Genomic DNA, 15,606 nt, shown 5'->3' with positions numbered 1-15,606 from the left:
GAGTATACCAACTTTTTTCAGCCAATCAGATGCAAAACTGAAACCAATCTTGGATAGGGTACTTCTACTTTTCCCACGCTTGGCACCCGTTCCAAGCTTAATCCTGCGCGGTAAGCTCTGATTGGTTCATTGAATAGGACTAATTCGAACGCGCGTCGTGATTGGCCAGATGTGATTGTTTTGGTTGATCACCTCGTTTTTATTTGACCGCTCGAAGATGGAATTAAAACAGCGAGTCTAAATATTTGAGATCGGACTTATGAAGAAAAACATGCCCGGACGACCATTTTAAATGAGTTTATCACGATTAATGACGAGCGCTTCACTCCACTCAGACAAACTTTTATATTAAAGTGCCACTGAAACGAAATTTTCGTACTCTCTTTTTTTAGCCCAATTTATAGTTTCAAACGTGCTTAAAATAATGGTGAACTTTATTTCTGTCAAATCCTAACGGAAAGTGCTCTTTTTAGCTGCTGAAATCGACTTTTTGGAGCAAAACTGTGTCCGGGCTCTGGAACCGAGTTTAAGGACCTTGTGACGTCACTGGTTGTATTCACGCAAGAAGCGCTTAAGATTCTCTCTTGTTTTCACTTGATTTATTTAAGTTTATTCTTCATATTGTCGATACCTACTAGTTTCCTACCTTGTAATTTCAGTCCAGCCTTGACAGGAAATACACATCATAAACGTTGGAGGGCGCCAAAGAATGTAGATTCACCAAAATGAATGCTACAGATTAGAACAGCTCAGTATACTTTTCGAACATCTTGAGTACTCGATTGGAGATTTCGAAGACGAGTGTGGCAACTTTTGTATCACGTCCTGAAGCCTAAACACGATATTTCGTCGTCTGTTTTCAGCCTGGTTCTGAAATTTGGATTCTCACGTTTATCTAAGGTCTATTAACAAGGTTCGAATATATCCTCGGCAACTTTGCTGCATTAAAAGCCGTAAGCGCATCAGCCATCCGCACAATCATGAAGTTATTAACGGTCCACAATCTTTGAGTCGAGTACTTCTTTGCACACAGAGAGCATCTTTTTATGATACTAATAAGTGAGAGTTCTTGTGGTAGACAAAATGTATCTTTGAAAATTGTGATCCGCAGCAGGGTTTGCTTTATCGCCGCATACGTATCAGTGTAAACAAAGCGGGAATTTCGCTTCTCTTTTACACGTATCTCCCAATTGTAATATTTCACGGCCGATGGATAACTTGGAGTTCTTTAGCACATACTTATGTCTATGATCTTCATTTAATAGTATTCAAGTTCAAAGCAATTCGTTAAACGTCACTAGTTTATTATTTAGTCGAAGGTTTATTAAACAGAATTTGAACTAATTTGCATATATGACCTTTCGCCGCCGACATTGTCACGCTTTCTCTCGTTTCCTGAAAACATATAATTGTAGGGTCATGGCAGCTAAGTTTGCCTTTATAGTTTAAATTCGCTCCCTCATATAAAAGAAGAGGGTTTCTTAAATTGTTGCTGTTGCGATAACTTGTAGGATGTAGCAGATACAACTAGACTAAAGGTCACTGTGGCACAATCTCGTCCGCGGTGAAACTCACAAAGCGTCCGGTTTCCTCGAAGCGAAGCGACTCGAAAACTCGAAACGTTGTTGCTAAGATTCGTGCAGCAGCACTCCGGATAATATTTTCAAAAGCCGCTTTCTCTTGTTTTCATGTCTTTTAACTTTATGAGTGTAGATATTGTTTAATTGAGTGCTGGCCATTTCACTAAGAGTCCCGATCATTTTGCGATCTAAGAACTCCCACTCGTTTGCTTGCTTACATAAAATATCCAATTAAATAGACTGAAAAGCCCCAGGATCGACTCTCCACCTCTTCATGTCTAAGGCTACTGTTATTATCTGCTTTACAGCCCTGAGATGTCCTTAAGATGTTTTTTGGGGGGCTTCGAACAGTATTCTCTTCTCCCATAATCACTCTAAATTTTCAGCGCGGCATGAGAGCAATACAACCAGTGACGTCACTAGGCTGTTTTGGCCGCGCCAAGATGGCCGCCAATTTTGGGCTTAACCAGCCAATTTCGAACGGCTGAAAAAGCAGTTTTCGCTTACCGTATGCGAAAAAAAAGTCTGCAGTGTTTCCAAGTAAGGTTGAAACTTTATTACTAAGCAAAAATCTCACATACGAAAATTTCGTTTCAGTGGCACTTTAAGATATTTGTGTCTTTCCGATTTACCTTCACGGTTTGCAACTATATTGTTGTTAAGTCTGGATCAGAGAATAAAATGTGCTATGGAATCATTCATTTATATAGTTCGTTTCGTGGGTAATGATAATATTCCTTCTGTTCCTCTGGTGAAGATCGTGTCTGTACCGAAGCCCTGTGCAGTGCGTCGGAATTCAGAGAGGTTGTTCCTGTTGTTCCTGTGTGACACTGCTTCTCTGGCCTAAAACCCTCAGTGGCCAAACGGCGCATGATAGTCGATGACAGTTGATGATAATAGTTGTAGCACGGGCTTCCGTTTGACCACCAACTATCATGCACAACAATAACAATAATCTTTATTGGCTCGGAAGAAAACATTTACATGGAAGATATTAACTTCGTACATTGACTACACTAGAAGTTGATTAATAAGAGAGTGTAATAAGAAAGATAGAATATAATTCTTATAAAAAAGGAGCCTAGAGGCTAAAAGAACCGTAAAGAGTTAGCCCCTATTAGTTATTTAAAGTTATTTTTATAAATAAAAGAGAGCACAAGGAAAGGAAACCAGACTCAGAAAAAAGTTCTTAATGTGTTGTAATTTCCTTGTCATCAATGTTGTTGCACTGTCATCGATTATCATAATCAGAAGCATCGATATGCTTCTGTTATAATCAATTAGTATAAATCTGCTAACGCCCTTTCACGAATGCTGTTCTCTGATTGGCTACACTACTCACTATCATTCTGTTTTAGTAGAATGCTTCGATCTAGTATACTAATGCAAATGTTGCAATCTGATTGGCTGAGCTACTCGTGCACTATCAGCCATTAGAGTGCGTTGGAGTGTCTGTCATCTACGAACTGGGGACGTGTTTTCGTTTTCTCGAAGTTTTGGAGGAACGTTTAGATCCTAATGAATAATTAAGTCCCTGACGGAAGACTAAAAGAAAGACATTGGCCGTTTTTACACTAGAGGACGCATTATCCGTCCAGAAGGATAATGCGTCCTCGCCCTTTTTATACTAAAGACGCATTATCCGTCTGGACGAACTTGGGCAAACATTTGTAGTTCGTCTGGTTATACATCTCTAGTATAAAGACGGTACAGGACGTATTATGCGTCTAGACGAACTATCTCGAACGACGAACTAGGAGAGATAGTTCGTCTAGACGCATAATATGTGTTGTGCCCGTCTTTATAGTATACTAGAGACGCATAACCAGACGAACTACAAATGTTTGCCCAGGTTCGTCCAGACGGATAATGCGTCTTTAGTATAAAAACGGCCATTAACGGTTTCTTGACTTCAAAAACTTGAAATTATTGAAAAAACTGGTGCGCGCGCGTACACAACTGCAAATTTCCAAGAACAATTCAGTCCGTGCGAATTTGTTAAAGCATGAAGCTTAATAATACGTAGAAAATAATTGGAAACCGTTATTAGTGTTAATTTCAGTTAGAATTCCACTAACACAATTAGATTATTCGTTCGAGATTTCTACGAGGTGATAGTTGATGAAGCCGAAGGCCGAATCAACTATCACCTCTTAGAAATCTCGAGCTCATAATCTAATTGTTAAATCAGGATAGTGAGTAGCGCAGCCGCTTCTTTGCGTTTTCTAGCTGTCTATGAGGAGGATTTAGATAAAGTTTTGAACAACTATTAGATTTATACTAAAACAATTAGGTTATTCGCTTTCGATTTCCATGTGTGATAGTTGGCTAGAAATCTCGAGCCGAGCTCATAATCTAATTATTAACTATCATTCACTTTCAGCTTGTTCAAATTTTTCCTGATAATCGATGATAGTTTATTACGTTTCACCTTGCGTATGATAGTTGATTGTAGCAAGGTAAGAACCAACATGCACCGTTTGACTGCAGCTTAAAGCTGACATAATGGTGGGAGTTACATGTAATACAGGCTTCATCCTAAAGAGACCGCTGGTCAGTAGAGTACAACCAGCTGCAAGGGTAGAAAGCTTTAAAGTTCCCGACGTAATGTGACTTGACAATGTTGAAGATGTTGAATCGTCCAGAAAATTCATGAAAATGAGCTTTCCTCGTTCCCAAGATGGCACGGTTAAGCAAAGGCTGGGAACTAGTTACCAAATATTATAATGGTAGTCTCTGGACGTTATTATCAGGTCATTGAGCACATGTCATGAAAATTAAGAATCCTTTTGTATTTTCTAATCTCCTTCCCTTTATTTAAAAGCCTATTTGAAAGTGAATTTGTCATCTTTGCATCTCATTTCAGTTGAAATTGTCCGACAGACGCAATGCGCATGCGTGTTACGCAAGCCTTGATTCTATCGCGGATTAATTGATGTTACAAAATTGCGACCATATCAAATATTTTATAAAATACTTTGCAGTCATCCAAGGTATGTGAGTAATATTAGATAAGCCCAAGTGCGGTAATCAGCAATAAAACTGAGCAAGAAATCCCACAACGATCGCAAATGGTGGGAGTATATTACATTTAAACGAACCATCAATTGTTTGCCTTAAACTAATGAGTAAGGAAAATAACGATCTGGGTGACGCCAGATCTCGTGGCTAGTGTCACTATCAATTTTTTTCGGGATTGCAGGCTGCCCTCGGGTGACCCGCTTACTTCTGCGGGATGCCCGTGTTGTAGTGGCCTCCGCACCATCCCCACCAACAAAACAATGAAATAGGAACACTAAAATTGCGCGTGGGAAGGTTGGAGAATAAGATGCACCGTGGGAGTGCATTGGCTGAAAATTTAGCGGCTACGTCTGCAGAAAGAGGCGAGAACCTAATATAAGAAAGAGTGTCTAGCTCACTACTCGTGTAACGTAGAGATCTCTACTGAAGCCTTATTGGTCTCTAATACATGTCATCCCTTGCTTTGAAATTTCAGCACCTGTTTCCTAGACGCAAGTGCTTGTTTCTGTTACCTATAAATGTAGAGTTGAATTGTTGAAGTAGTCAGCTGGTCTTAGCTCACCTGAGTATTAATCACAGACATCCCATGCTGTTAAGGAAGTCGACATTAGTCAGGCAAAACACGGAAGAGAAAAAAAATTTTCTTTATCACTGAAGTTTCCGTGTTATATAACGTTTCACTGTTAATTTAACTAAAAAGGAAGACCAGACAAATCAAACCTCACTGGGACTTGCGATAGTATAATATTTTACCATCAATTTCTTTAAAGTTTTTCTTGTTTCTTTTGTTGTGTCATTACAAAAAGCATCCAAGCTAAGCGGGTAATATGCATCGATTTGTATGCTAAATCTCTATTCTCGAGTGTTTGCATCAAGCTATGTAAACAACTTTTAAGATTACAGAATGAATTTGTCATAACCGTGGGATGAAGCTTCACAACAAACACGCATTCATTATTTTTAAATAATGAAACACACACTTAACTGTACATTATAAGCTTCCCTTGAATTTCTTTAAGAGCAAACTGGACACCTGCGGCAAAGATTTTTTTAAACTGTGATACTCAAGAGTTCTGAAAAGTAGCGAGATCTCTCATCCGTCATCTATAAAACATGATTCGAAACCTGCATAGCGTCCCGAGAGTAATTGATTCTCTTTGAATTCGATATATGTATTCGATATAAAGCGAATAAATTGCAGTGCTTTATAGCATACAATAATTTGTGTCGGTTATTTCATGTCTCATTACATAATCGAACACGTGCGACGGAAGATTACAAGTTTTACACCTGTGGCCCGTAAATCAGATGGTTTAGTGCAAGGGTTTCATTTCTTCGTACTTTTCCTTGCTACTAACTTTGTGATCCATGCCCTTTGGTTTCGGAACAGTTCATGTCATAAAGTGCCCTGATTTTACGCTTAAACGAGCAAACGAAAACCACTTTCTGTACAATTCTGCAGCTCCTTTCAACGTAGATCAGCATGGAATTTCATTCCTCTTGCATTGCCAAAGTTGTGTTACGCAGGATATTCAATTACTGTTGTCTTTCGCTGGTAAACTTGCTCTTCTCCCGGATCTGCCATGGGCGCTTTTGAATGCCTCGGAGAAAGCGTTTGCAACAACATCCGATTTTTCAGATTCGTTGCAAATGAAGGCATAGCAATCAACTTTCCTCGGTTTCTGGGAAACAAAGTCATTGAACGCGAACAACTGGTGTTTTTTATCAGCCACAACGAATGATACGCGATTAAACGGCACTTCTATCTCCTCCTGACCTTCTGTTCCTGTGTGTATCCATCGAATTTTAACATCAGTAGTAGAGATCTCTATACACACCCGAGGTAAACCGTCTAAATCATCGCGTACTTTCTTGTACAACTTTTTAAGACACTCGTCTATCTTTTCGCCGCCAGGACTCGTTCGTTCTACTTTCCCTGCAAAGCGAACGATAAAACTCCTTGCAGGTTCCAACTCGTATTCTTGTTTCACGCTCTTCAGGCTCAATCGTTTCACCATGTTGTTTCGTCTGTGAGTGTTCGGCGTCGTACTGGATTTTCGTTCTCTAGACCTCATAACACCCATAGAAATCTCTCTGAAATCACAGCTATTTCTTTATGGATATCTCGGAGATTCATAACTAACCCGGAAATGTATCTCGCGAGACAAGAAACTTTCGTGTCAAGATCGTAATTAAGATGGCATTCGTTAAAATGGAATGTCAATAAGACCGCTGTTGATTGTTTTTTTAAAGCTAATTACCCTCCCATATTAGGAACAATAGGTCAGCCCACTCCAATCATATTACAGTGTAATAGAAGTAGAACAAAAAGGTCACGTTGTCATGACAATATAGCGCTTGTAAGCACAGCAAAGTAACCTAATATGGTTTTATGACAGCGTCCCGGCTAGTTCTAGGACCTCCTAACCGCTTGCCCAAAAGGAAAGAATACTAGCTTAGTGCTACAACTTTTCTTTCTTTCTTATATATCGACAGAACTTCGTAGACACTTCACTATCGCAGCGATCCTAATAAGGACTCTGGAGCTCTGTTTGGTTTTTCGAAATTGTGGTAAAACTACGGCTTGGCATTCTCGTTCCCAGAGCCCTCGTTTTGTTCAATTTGGTCACGTAGTCGTAACGTTCTTTTATGACGGGTAGCTCGGGGTAAATACACTTTCTTTTTGGCCAACGTAGCTTAATAAGAAATAAACACACAAACTGCGGTGACAAACATGACAATAAAACGCATGTTAGGAAACAAAATTCATTAAAGTTAAATGAAATTTGTTTTCCAACATTTTATTGTCATGTTTGTCACCGCAGTTTGTGTGTTACCTCTGGGTAGGAGGATGACGTCTTGAATTTTTCCATTACAGTAAAACAATGAAATCATAACAAGTTTATCCTCTCCTTTCACTTTTTATTTTTAATTTTATTCTCTGAAAATTGCCTTATAGAGAGGAAACCAAAGCTTACGTAATTAACAAGAATCGGTCCATAAGTAGGTTATTTCAATGCTTCCAATGTCCGGCCTGGTTATGTTTTGAAAATGCGCACAACTGCTTGCTGTTAAAATTAATTTGCATCTCAGTTACTTTTGCGGCTTTGGTGTTAGTTATCTTTGTCTTTTCGACAAGAAAGCGAGCATTTAATAGGAAATTTTGAAAACATGTGCCACTATTTTCCTAGTTTTGCTTTGCGTCGTTAAAATTTACATTATAAAGTTGAGTTAATTCGCCACGTCGTTAGCCTGGGGCTAAAGAATTACATACAGACTGTTCGTATTCAGCCCATGAATTTGCAATTCTAATGACTTCTGCCGTATACATTCTGACTGTTTATTTTGACAGTCTCAAAGCAAATTCGCCACCAGACTGTGTCCATCTTAATTGCGGTGCGATTAGGGTGGCTTTGAAATATAATTTCAGACTAATTTCTCATCGCGAAATATGCCTTTCATTGCCACATCTTCAAGTTTTTAGGCCTGTGCGGCTCATGAGTTTGCCTGGCAACACGAAATGAGATGGAGGCATTCAAAGAGAAGATAGCTGGCCTTGGACCCAGTCGAAGCGACTCGCGAACTTTCACTCAAGAGACCACGTTTCGCGTGAAGTATCTGGGATTCTGTCTGAATTCGCGAGCGGGAGTTGAAGGCATTCGAGCTGCTGTGAGTGAAATTAACAAAACAGGTGGACAAAGGGATCACAGGAACACAATTCAAACGAACTTCATCAAAATTAGCGACCAAGGTGTGAGTTTCGTGGAGCGAAAACGAGAACGAAGTGTACCATTAGCTTTTATTCCGCTTCGGAAGATTTCGTATGGATTAATTTATGAAAAGGACTCCAATATTTTCGCTTTTAATCACCACGTCTCGCAGAACCATGTTGAATGTCATGCAGTTGTATGTGAAAGCGAACTGAAGGCTCGTGAAATTAGCGAAACTTTGTATGCTTCATTCCGAGCAGACCATTTCGAAAACCTACGGAAGGAGCGGGAAAAGGTAAAGAGGTGTCTACAGACAGATTCAATCGATAACCTTACAAGTGGAGGAGGACAAAACGTGAACTCACAATAATTATAAAGCTGGTTCTTTATAAAACATACTACACAGAAACACTGTAATCGACTATAAAGATGTCCCTATTTTGAACTTTCATTCGACTTTCCATTATTGGAGATCAAATTTTTCCATTTTATCATAAAATAGAGCGAGTAAAATGACTAGATTTTTAATCACTTTAATTTAGAATAAAGCAACAGAGCCTAAAAAAATAACTGTTTAGTCTCGTATTTGGTTAATTTTTGCTGAGGCAATAAAATAACCCCCAGCGCGCAAATTTTGCGCCTAAGAAACACCTGTACTAGTTTTACGGGTAATTTAAAACTGTTTTCAGTCTTTATTGTAAAAATGCTTCATTCAATTTGAGAGAATCGTGAGTGTCAATCATCTGTAATCTACCAGTGGCCAAAAAGATGACGAATTCTAAAGCTATGAATTGTAAAATCTATCAAGTTAAGCAAATCGCCGCTATATTAGTTAGTCTGTAGTGATAATGGTTCCGGAACTATTTTTATGGATGAACACTAAAGTTTCATCCGAAAATTATCATTAAATCGTTCTTCCGTAAGCTCAGTAGTTAATCTTGCCTAACAGGTGAAGTTAAAATTACCAGTTTAAGCAGCTGAATTTTGTTAATTTATAAAATGCGGTTTTACCTGTTTCAACCTGCTATGTGTTTTGGTCAACCACTGTATATTTTATCATGAAAATTTCCAGGAGCCCATCACGGCCTAAATCTCTCACACTAAGACTGTTGGAGAACTTGACCAAACAGAGCTATATTTAGATTAAATTTGGCGGGAGACTTCAAGTCCCATTTGTTAATACCCACAGAAAGCAAGCAACTTCATTGGCTTATGATCACACAGATCTCACAAAGACAAGTTATTCGACGGGTACCTTATTATATTTCGCAGGGTTAATAAAATTATGCGTAATATTTTGTTATAGTTATAACCGTCACTTCTTAAGATCATAGTTAATAGAAGATGTATGTTGTAACATACAAAACGTCAAGTTAATACAGTTACGTTTTTGAGAACATGCGTTGTCTATTTGTAATGTTTGTAGCCGCGGTTTGTTTTCCTTTTCTTCTGAAATTGAAATGGCCGAAGAACAAGAATATTTATTAACCATAAATCACTTAGATGGATCTTACACAGACATTTGTAGAATAAAGTGGGCTATTTCCAGTGCAATATGTGCGCCCAGACGCCATGCGCCATAATAAAACAGTTTCGCTGAAGGAAAGGCTAAAAACTTTAGGAAAATGGTGCAGATATTTGCTAAATGCAGTGTTCAAATAATTTCGATAGCATTTTAGTTCTTAGGTTTACATATTCTGTAAACTTACAATGTGACTACTTCAACCAGGAAACCTATAATTTTGTCCAACTTCATATTACACTTGAGCTGATCAGTTTTTTGGTACAATATAGAATCTCCAGTTTTGAATAAATCTGAAACACTCTACTCTACCTTACAAAATGTGATTTAAAGGATGTAGATGTTCGTGGAAGTGTACAATACTATTTTTCTGTTATTATTATTATTTTCCTCTTTTTGACAAAGAACCGCTTTGATACAACGGGGTTCCACTGCATTCGATTTGGCGCGAGATTCACGGTCACGCAACTCGTTCCCAGGCTCTCAGGTGCCTACCTCACAGTCTGAGAAACAACAAAGAACAACAAGTGTAGATTAGGCCATATCACACCATGTTGTACTGTTAACCATGGATGTAGATTTGGCACCAAACTCAGGTATCAAAAAGCTTGACAACAGTTAGTCTTAAGCCAGTGAAATTTACAATAAGAGTCCAGCCACACCTCTGGCCACCAAATTATGACCGTGGGCTCATTCCATGCTATAATTCCTTGACGAAAAAAGATGGTGACTTATTTTAGTACATTTAGTAGTTTTATCATTTATTTTTTTTTTTATTTGATTTTCATTTTGCCTCGTATATTTGTTTTTCTAACTCAGCTGCAGAGTTTCGGCTTTCCAAACCAAAACGTCAAGGGTTGTGGTGTTTTAAATTTGTTTTATATTTTCCTTTCACCCGACCGCCAAGTGTTCTCTTCAATTCGATCAGTGACAACATCATTATCGAAAACCTTTCAAAAATTTTGATAAAATTTTTTGAAGACCTTTTTCTTTGATTCCATATGAAGCAAAGATGACACAATAGCAGAGGGGGGGCAAGGGAATTTTCGTGACGCCGTGATCCGGTTTTTTTGTGCTCTGTGAATCGTGATTTGTATATGTAATAGGACTACATGCTGTCCAATTTGGAAATAATTGGATGAAAAAAATTCCGAGGACAGCCAAAATTGGACGAGACCGCAGGCCAAGTCCAATTTGGCTGTCAGAGGAATTTTTTGAATCCAATTATTTCCAAATTGGACAAGCATGTAGTCCTGTTACTTATTAATTTATAGCTCGTGAGGTAATACAGCTTTGCAAGGAAAACTACAGTAACTGTCTCTGAAGAAAAACAGACTGGGCCCTCAATCTTCCGAAACTTGGGAAAGCTTCGAAAATATCCGGTGATATTCGGAGATCGCCGGAGATTGTCACAAGTCTTCAGAAATCCTGGGACGTGTTCGGGTGATCTTTGGAAATCTTCGGGTGATCTTCGGAAATCTCCGGAAGTGTTCGGGCGATCTTCGGATGTACTCAAGTGATCTTTGGTAATCTTCAGAGATGTTCGGGTGATCTTCGGTACTCTTCGGGAGTGTTCGGGTGATCTTCGGAAATCTTCGGAAGGTTTCGTGTGGCCTTCGATAATCTTCGGAGGGTCAATAACTTAATTTCATTGGCTGAGACAAACTGTCCTCTTTTTTCCCAAATTGGACAGTTTCTGCGTTTTTACTCAAAGTCCTTATTGAAAACTGTCCAAATTAAATCCCAAATTGGACAGTTTTCAGAAATTAAAGGATAATAGCTGTGCTGACAATACTGGATTAACTGACTGCTATATAATTAGATGAAAAACTGTTCCGTGAATCGTGTTTGAAGTGTATTCCGTGAGGCGTGAAATGCAAAAGTCCTTGGCTGTGAATCGTGAATAGATAAGAAATAAATCGTGAATGTCTAAAGTTGAGTTCGTAGCTGAATTTCACTGCATTGTGATCAGATTTTTTCCGTGACCTTAGTGATTCGTGAAATCGAAAATTTACTATCGTGACTTCGTGACAATACCCCCTCTTGCCCCCCCCCCCCCCCCTCCCACCCTCATAGTAGAAATTGATCCGGTATAAGATTTTTCCAAAACCTCAAATTTACCTCATATCGGAGCATCTTAAAAGATGTTAATCTTAAACTTTACACGCGAAAATTCCTCTTTAAGTACGGATAGCCCTCAAAAAATACCGCAAACGTTTGTGGCCTCCACGACACAATCTTCGAGTATATCCTTCAAATTCCAATCTTGGTATAAAAGAAATTTCTAATTTCAATTTAAAATCTAAGTGTTAATATAACATGCATTGACTGAATGGAAATTAACAACAGTGATTGAATAGTTTGCACAGAAAGCTTACGGAGTACAATTCGGAATATTGCATGGTTATAAACCACTAACAATATAAAAATGGATTAACAAATATGTGGGTACCTCACGCACAGTGGAAAAAATATCGCCTTAGGAGTATCAAATGTAATGAAAGTGCAAAGAAAAGCTTAGATTGTGCCTGGCAAATGAGTTTATTTACCTTGTCAAATAAATGAAACGTCACTATGCCCTGGTATAGCCGTTGTAAAGAGTGTCGACGTCAACGGAGCAAATTTGCATTTCAATGAGATTTTTTGAAAGGGAGGTAGAGACAGGTGGATTGATATTAGGGAATACGATAAACAACCCAATCAGACCTTTAGTATCTCGAGGATCTGTGAGGACGTAGTAAGTCCATATCGTATAAACATAAGGATTACAATGGAGAAGTGAGGTTAAAAGTAACCCAACTCAAGACAGTGTTTCAGTCTTCGCAGTGGTGAACACAGAGATGATTAAACACAAGTACGGTAAGGCTGATTTAACTTCAGCCACGCGCTTTCAAGTGAAATATCTTGGCAGTGGGATGACGGAAGAGCCAGGCTTGGCTGGGATAGAGAAAGCGGTGCGGAAAATACAAGAGCGAGCGAAAGTCGACGACAAATCGAGCCCGAAAATGAACCTGGAAGTAGAACACGACGGCGTGAAATTCACCGAGGTGAAAACCAAGTCCACAATGAAGGATTCAAAGTTTATTGCACTAAAACATATTTCCTATTGTACTCTAAACAGAATTGACACTACTATCTTCGCTTTTAATCACCACAAAAGTCCATCGGTGGTAGAATGCCACGCGGTTGCTTGCGACAGCGAGGACAAAGCGAAATCCATTGCACTGGCGTTGTACGCCGCCTTCCGCGAGGGTCATTTTCAGAAGTTGCGAAGAGAAAGGAAGAAGTCTCTTGAGCAAAAACATGTCGAAAGGAGAGCAAGTTTTGAACATTACGAACAAAGAAACAGTTCTAATAATACTGCCACAGAAACACTTTCGTCGGCAGATTCAGTCGAGAACTCGCCACAGGCAACCAAAGGTGCAAACCATTCTGAACCACCTTGCAATGATATTCATTCAATTGATATTCATCACGAAGAAGAACTGGAGCTAGATAAAATCATTGAGGACCTTCTCTCGACCGTGGAAATAGAAAAGGCAAAAATTGAACAGGGTGTTGAATGAAACAACGCGGTTAATTGTTAACAAAAGAAGGCAAGAGTCCCGTCATTTCTGGTGGCAATTTATATTGTTACTACAATGATAACATAATATTGCGGGAATTAGTCTGTGTTAAGGGCGATGACAGCGGCAGGTGAATTCGTAATTTTTTAAATCAAGCTCAGTTTAATTTTCAATCATTTCTTACTAATTGTCTACCACTGAGAGAAACAAAGTACTTTTCTGAGTAAATGAAGCTTTTACTATCCTTTCGGGGGGAGGAAGTTTGTTTTTAATTTCTAATTACGATGCCCCGTGAAAAGTGACATGCATACTTTCCTTTGTGTTTTGAATACATTGCTGGAATTAGAATATGTCAATAAAATGTTTCATCTGATGACAGCTCTTTGTATGCAAACATATAAAATGGTTCTGCCAAATGATCGTCTCCAAGATATCCGCTTCGCTCTTTAGGCAATTCAAGATGGTGCTTCCTTACGGACTAGATATAGTCTTTCGATTGCAGGAAACAATTTTTGGTGTTCATGCACTTCCCGTAGAATTTTATTCCTTTTAATCATTGAAACGTCAAATTGACTTCTAGCCATTTGATAATGTATTCATTTTATTGTTAGGTTATAGCCAAGCCTGGCGGACGCTACAATTGTGTCAAGAGTAATCGACTGCAACGCTAGCTATTATTTTTTCATGTCAATGTCGTTAAAAAAGTCGTAAACCACATATTCAGTATATTTATTAAACGTCATCTTAGGGCTTTCAATATTATTCTTTTTTATGGTCGTGTAGCTAATCTCTGGTACAACGCATCACCTTGATCCATTCGTAATCATTTTCATTCATTCATTTAAGTTGCAACATTGTCACGGAAACCCTTGCAGTGACCCGTCAGCCTTTTCAGGTTTTGAGCACGCGAACAAATCGTGCTTTGAAGAGCTATTCATTTTATTCAATCGACCATGGTCGCTTGTTTTATTACATAACTTGATTCGGCTTAAAATGACATTTTTTTAATCTGTGAGTTATCCGAAGGCAATCTGGTCCTGGAAGCAACAGTTAAAAAAAAATTCAAAAGATGACAAAACCCTTATAATTCGTATTTTCGCGATGGACGTGAATTTGCCGTAAGTAAAACGAAAATTAGAGGCAAGAAGATTCATTGAATCGTAACAGGATAAATTTGTATTGATATTAAGTCGGTTCGCTCGTTGAGAGTGAAATAGCGCAGTCAGTTTGGCGAGTTTGGGTAACTGTTTTGAGTGAAATAAAGTTGAGTCAGTTGAAATTTCTCAATCCATGGAACTATCATAGTAGCAATAGCCAGGAGCCTATGGTTTGTTCTTCTAGGATATTGCCCTTCCGTTTTGGGTTTTGTTTAATTGTTCAGACCACATTGAGAGTGATAGTCAAAACGCGGCGCCGTCGTTCTTTACGACCAACGCGGTGTCATGCTGTTATAAATCATTGGAAACTGTCACGTAAAAAATCTTGTTATAGAGTCATTAAAACGAATCAACCGTGCTGCCCACAATGACAGGCAGGAATACTTTGGTTATGAACTTGAGTGTCATATCTCTGATCATCATAAGTAGTACATACATACATACATTCTTTATTCAAGACGCAAAGTTACAAAAGTATACATATAAAAACAACAAATAAAAAAAGAAAAGGCGTCTCGAAAAGGAAGTTATGAGGTGAACCCTATGTAAAAACTCCCTAAAATAATACGAGAAATACAGAAAATATATAAAAACAAGGATCCTTAATTAAACTTTCAGATACAATTTGAGTAAGGCAGGTAAGGTTATTTCGTCAGGAAGCTTCAGCTGCCATTTGCTGTTCCAGTTCGATTGTCGATTATAATGTTAAGCCCATATTAGGCTGCTATAGATGGGGAAGACTGGGAAGAAAGAAATGTAAAGCGTGCAGTGGACGACGGGAAGAGGCTTCCTATATCCCCCCTGCACGCCTTCTCTCTCCCATTTTGTCTCTCTTCTCGGCGTCAAACCTTGTAGGGGGAAGGGGGAAAAGCGAGTCATTTCCGCAGCAGGGTCTATAAGGCTGACATCTGTACTATCTGTGCTATCGAAGGTTTATTTTGTCAAGGTTGATCAGCATGTAGATTAGAAATTTTGGGGTTTCAGTTTTTCAGAGGTGACTTTTCCGGGGTTGAAATCAAAATTTAGCGATGAATACCAGATAAGAGTACG

At 38.7% G+C, this 15,606-nt stretch overlaps 3 protein-coding genes and 1 non-coding gene across 4 annotated transcripts; 3 read left to right on the top strand and 1 right to left on the bottom strand.

Annotated features, from left to right (window-relative positions):
• Positions 1–4,058: 4,058 nt before the first annotated feature.
• On the bottom strand, positions 4,059–7,178 carry LOC145492235 (uncharacterized). The gene has a single exon (XM_081471592.1). The coding sequence runs from the start codon at positions 6,683–6,685 to the stop codon at positions 6,134–6,136; it is 552 nt and encodes a 183-aa protein (XP_081327718.1). The 5' UTR covers positions 6,686–7,178; the 3' UTR covers positions 4,059–6,133.
• On the top strand, positions 4,692–4,839 carry LOC145493968 (U12 minor spliceosomal RNA). Its single transcript, XR_014050205.1, has one exon. It is a non-coding gene; the product is annotated as a U12 minor spliceosomal RNA (small nuclear RNA).
• A 445-nt stretch (positions 7,179–7,623) lies between the features above and the next one.
• On the top strand, positions 7,624–8,908 carry LOC145493134 (uncharacterized). Its single transcript, XM_081472531.1, has one exon. It carries the CDS (start codon positions 8,127–8,129, stop codon positions 8,679–8,681), a length of 555 nt encoding a protein of 184 aa, XP_081328657.1. The 5' UTR covers positions 7,624–8,126; the 3' UTR covers positions 8,682–8,908.
• Positions 8,909–12,457: 3,549 nt separating this feature from the next.
• Positions 12,458–13,772, top strand: LOC145493949 (uncharacterized). Its single transcript, XM_081473444.1, has one exon. The coding sequence runs from the start codon at positions 12,674–12,676 to the stop codon at positions 13,397–13,399; it is 726 nt and encodes a 241-aa protein (XP_081329570.1). The 5' UTR covers positions 12,458–12,673; the 3' UTR covers positions 13,400–13,772.
• Positions 13,773–15,606: the final 1,834 nt, after the last annotated feature.

The sequence above is a fragment of the Orbicella franksi genome, chromosome 7 (genome assembly GCF_964199315.1).
Source record: "Orbicella franksi chromosome 7, jaOrbFran1.1, whole genome shotgun sequence".
NCBI classification, from domain to species: Eukaryota; Metazoa; Cnidaria; class Anthozoa; order Scleractinia; family Merulinidae; genus Orbicella; species Orbicella franksi.
Note: the sequence above shows the minus strand (reverse complement) of the source record. Positions and strands in the feature narration are given on the sequence as shown.

Excerpts from the sequence above, each read along its gene's own strand:
- LOC145492235 (XM_081471592.1), bottom strand. The coding sequence starts at position 6,685 with ATGGGTGTTATGAGGTCTAGAGAACGAAAATCCAGTACGACGCCGAAC.
- LOC145493134 (XM_081472531.1), top strand. The coding sequence starts at position 8,127 with ATGGAGGCATTCAAAGAGAAGATAGCTGGCCTTGGACCCAGTCGAAGC.
- LOC145493949 (XM_081473444.1), top strand. The coding sequence starts at position 12,674 with ATGATTAAACACAAGTACGGTAAGGCTGATTTAACTTCAGCCACGCGC.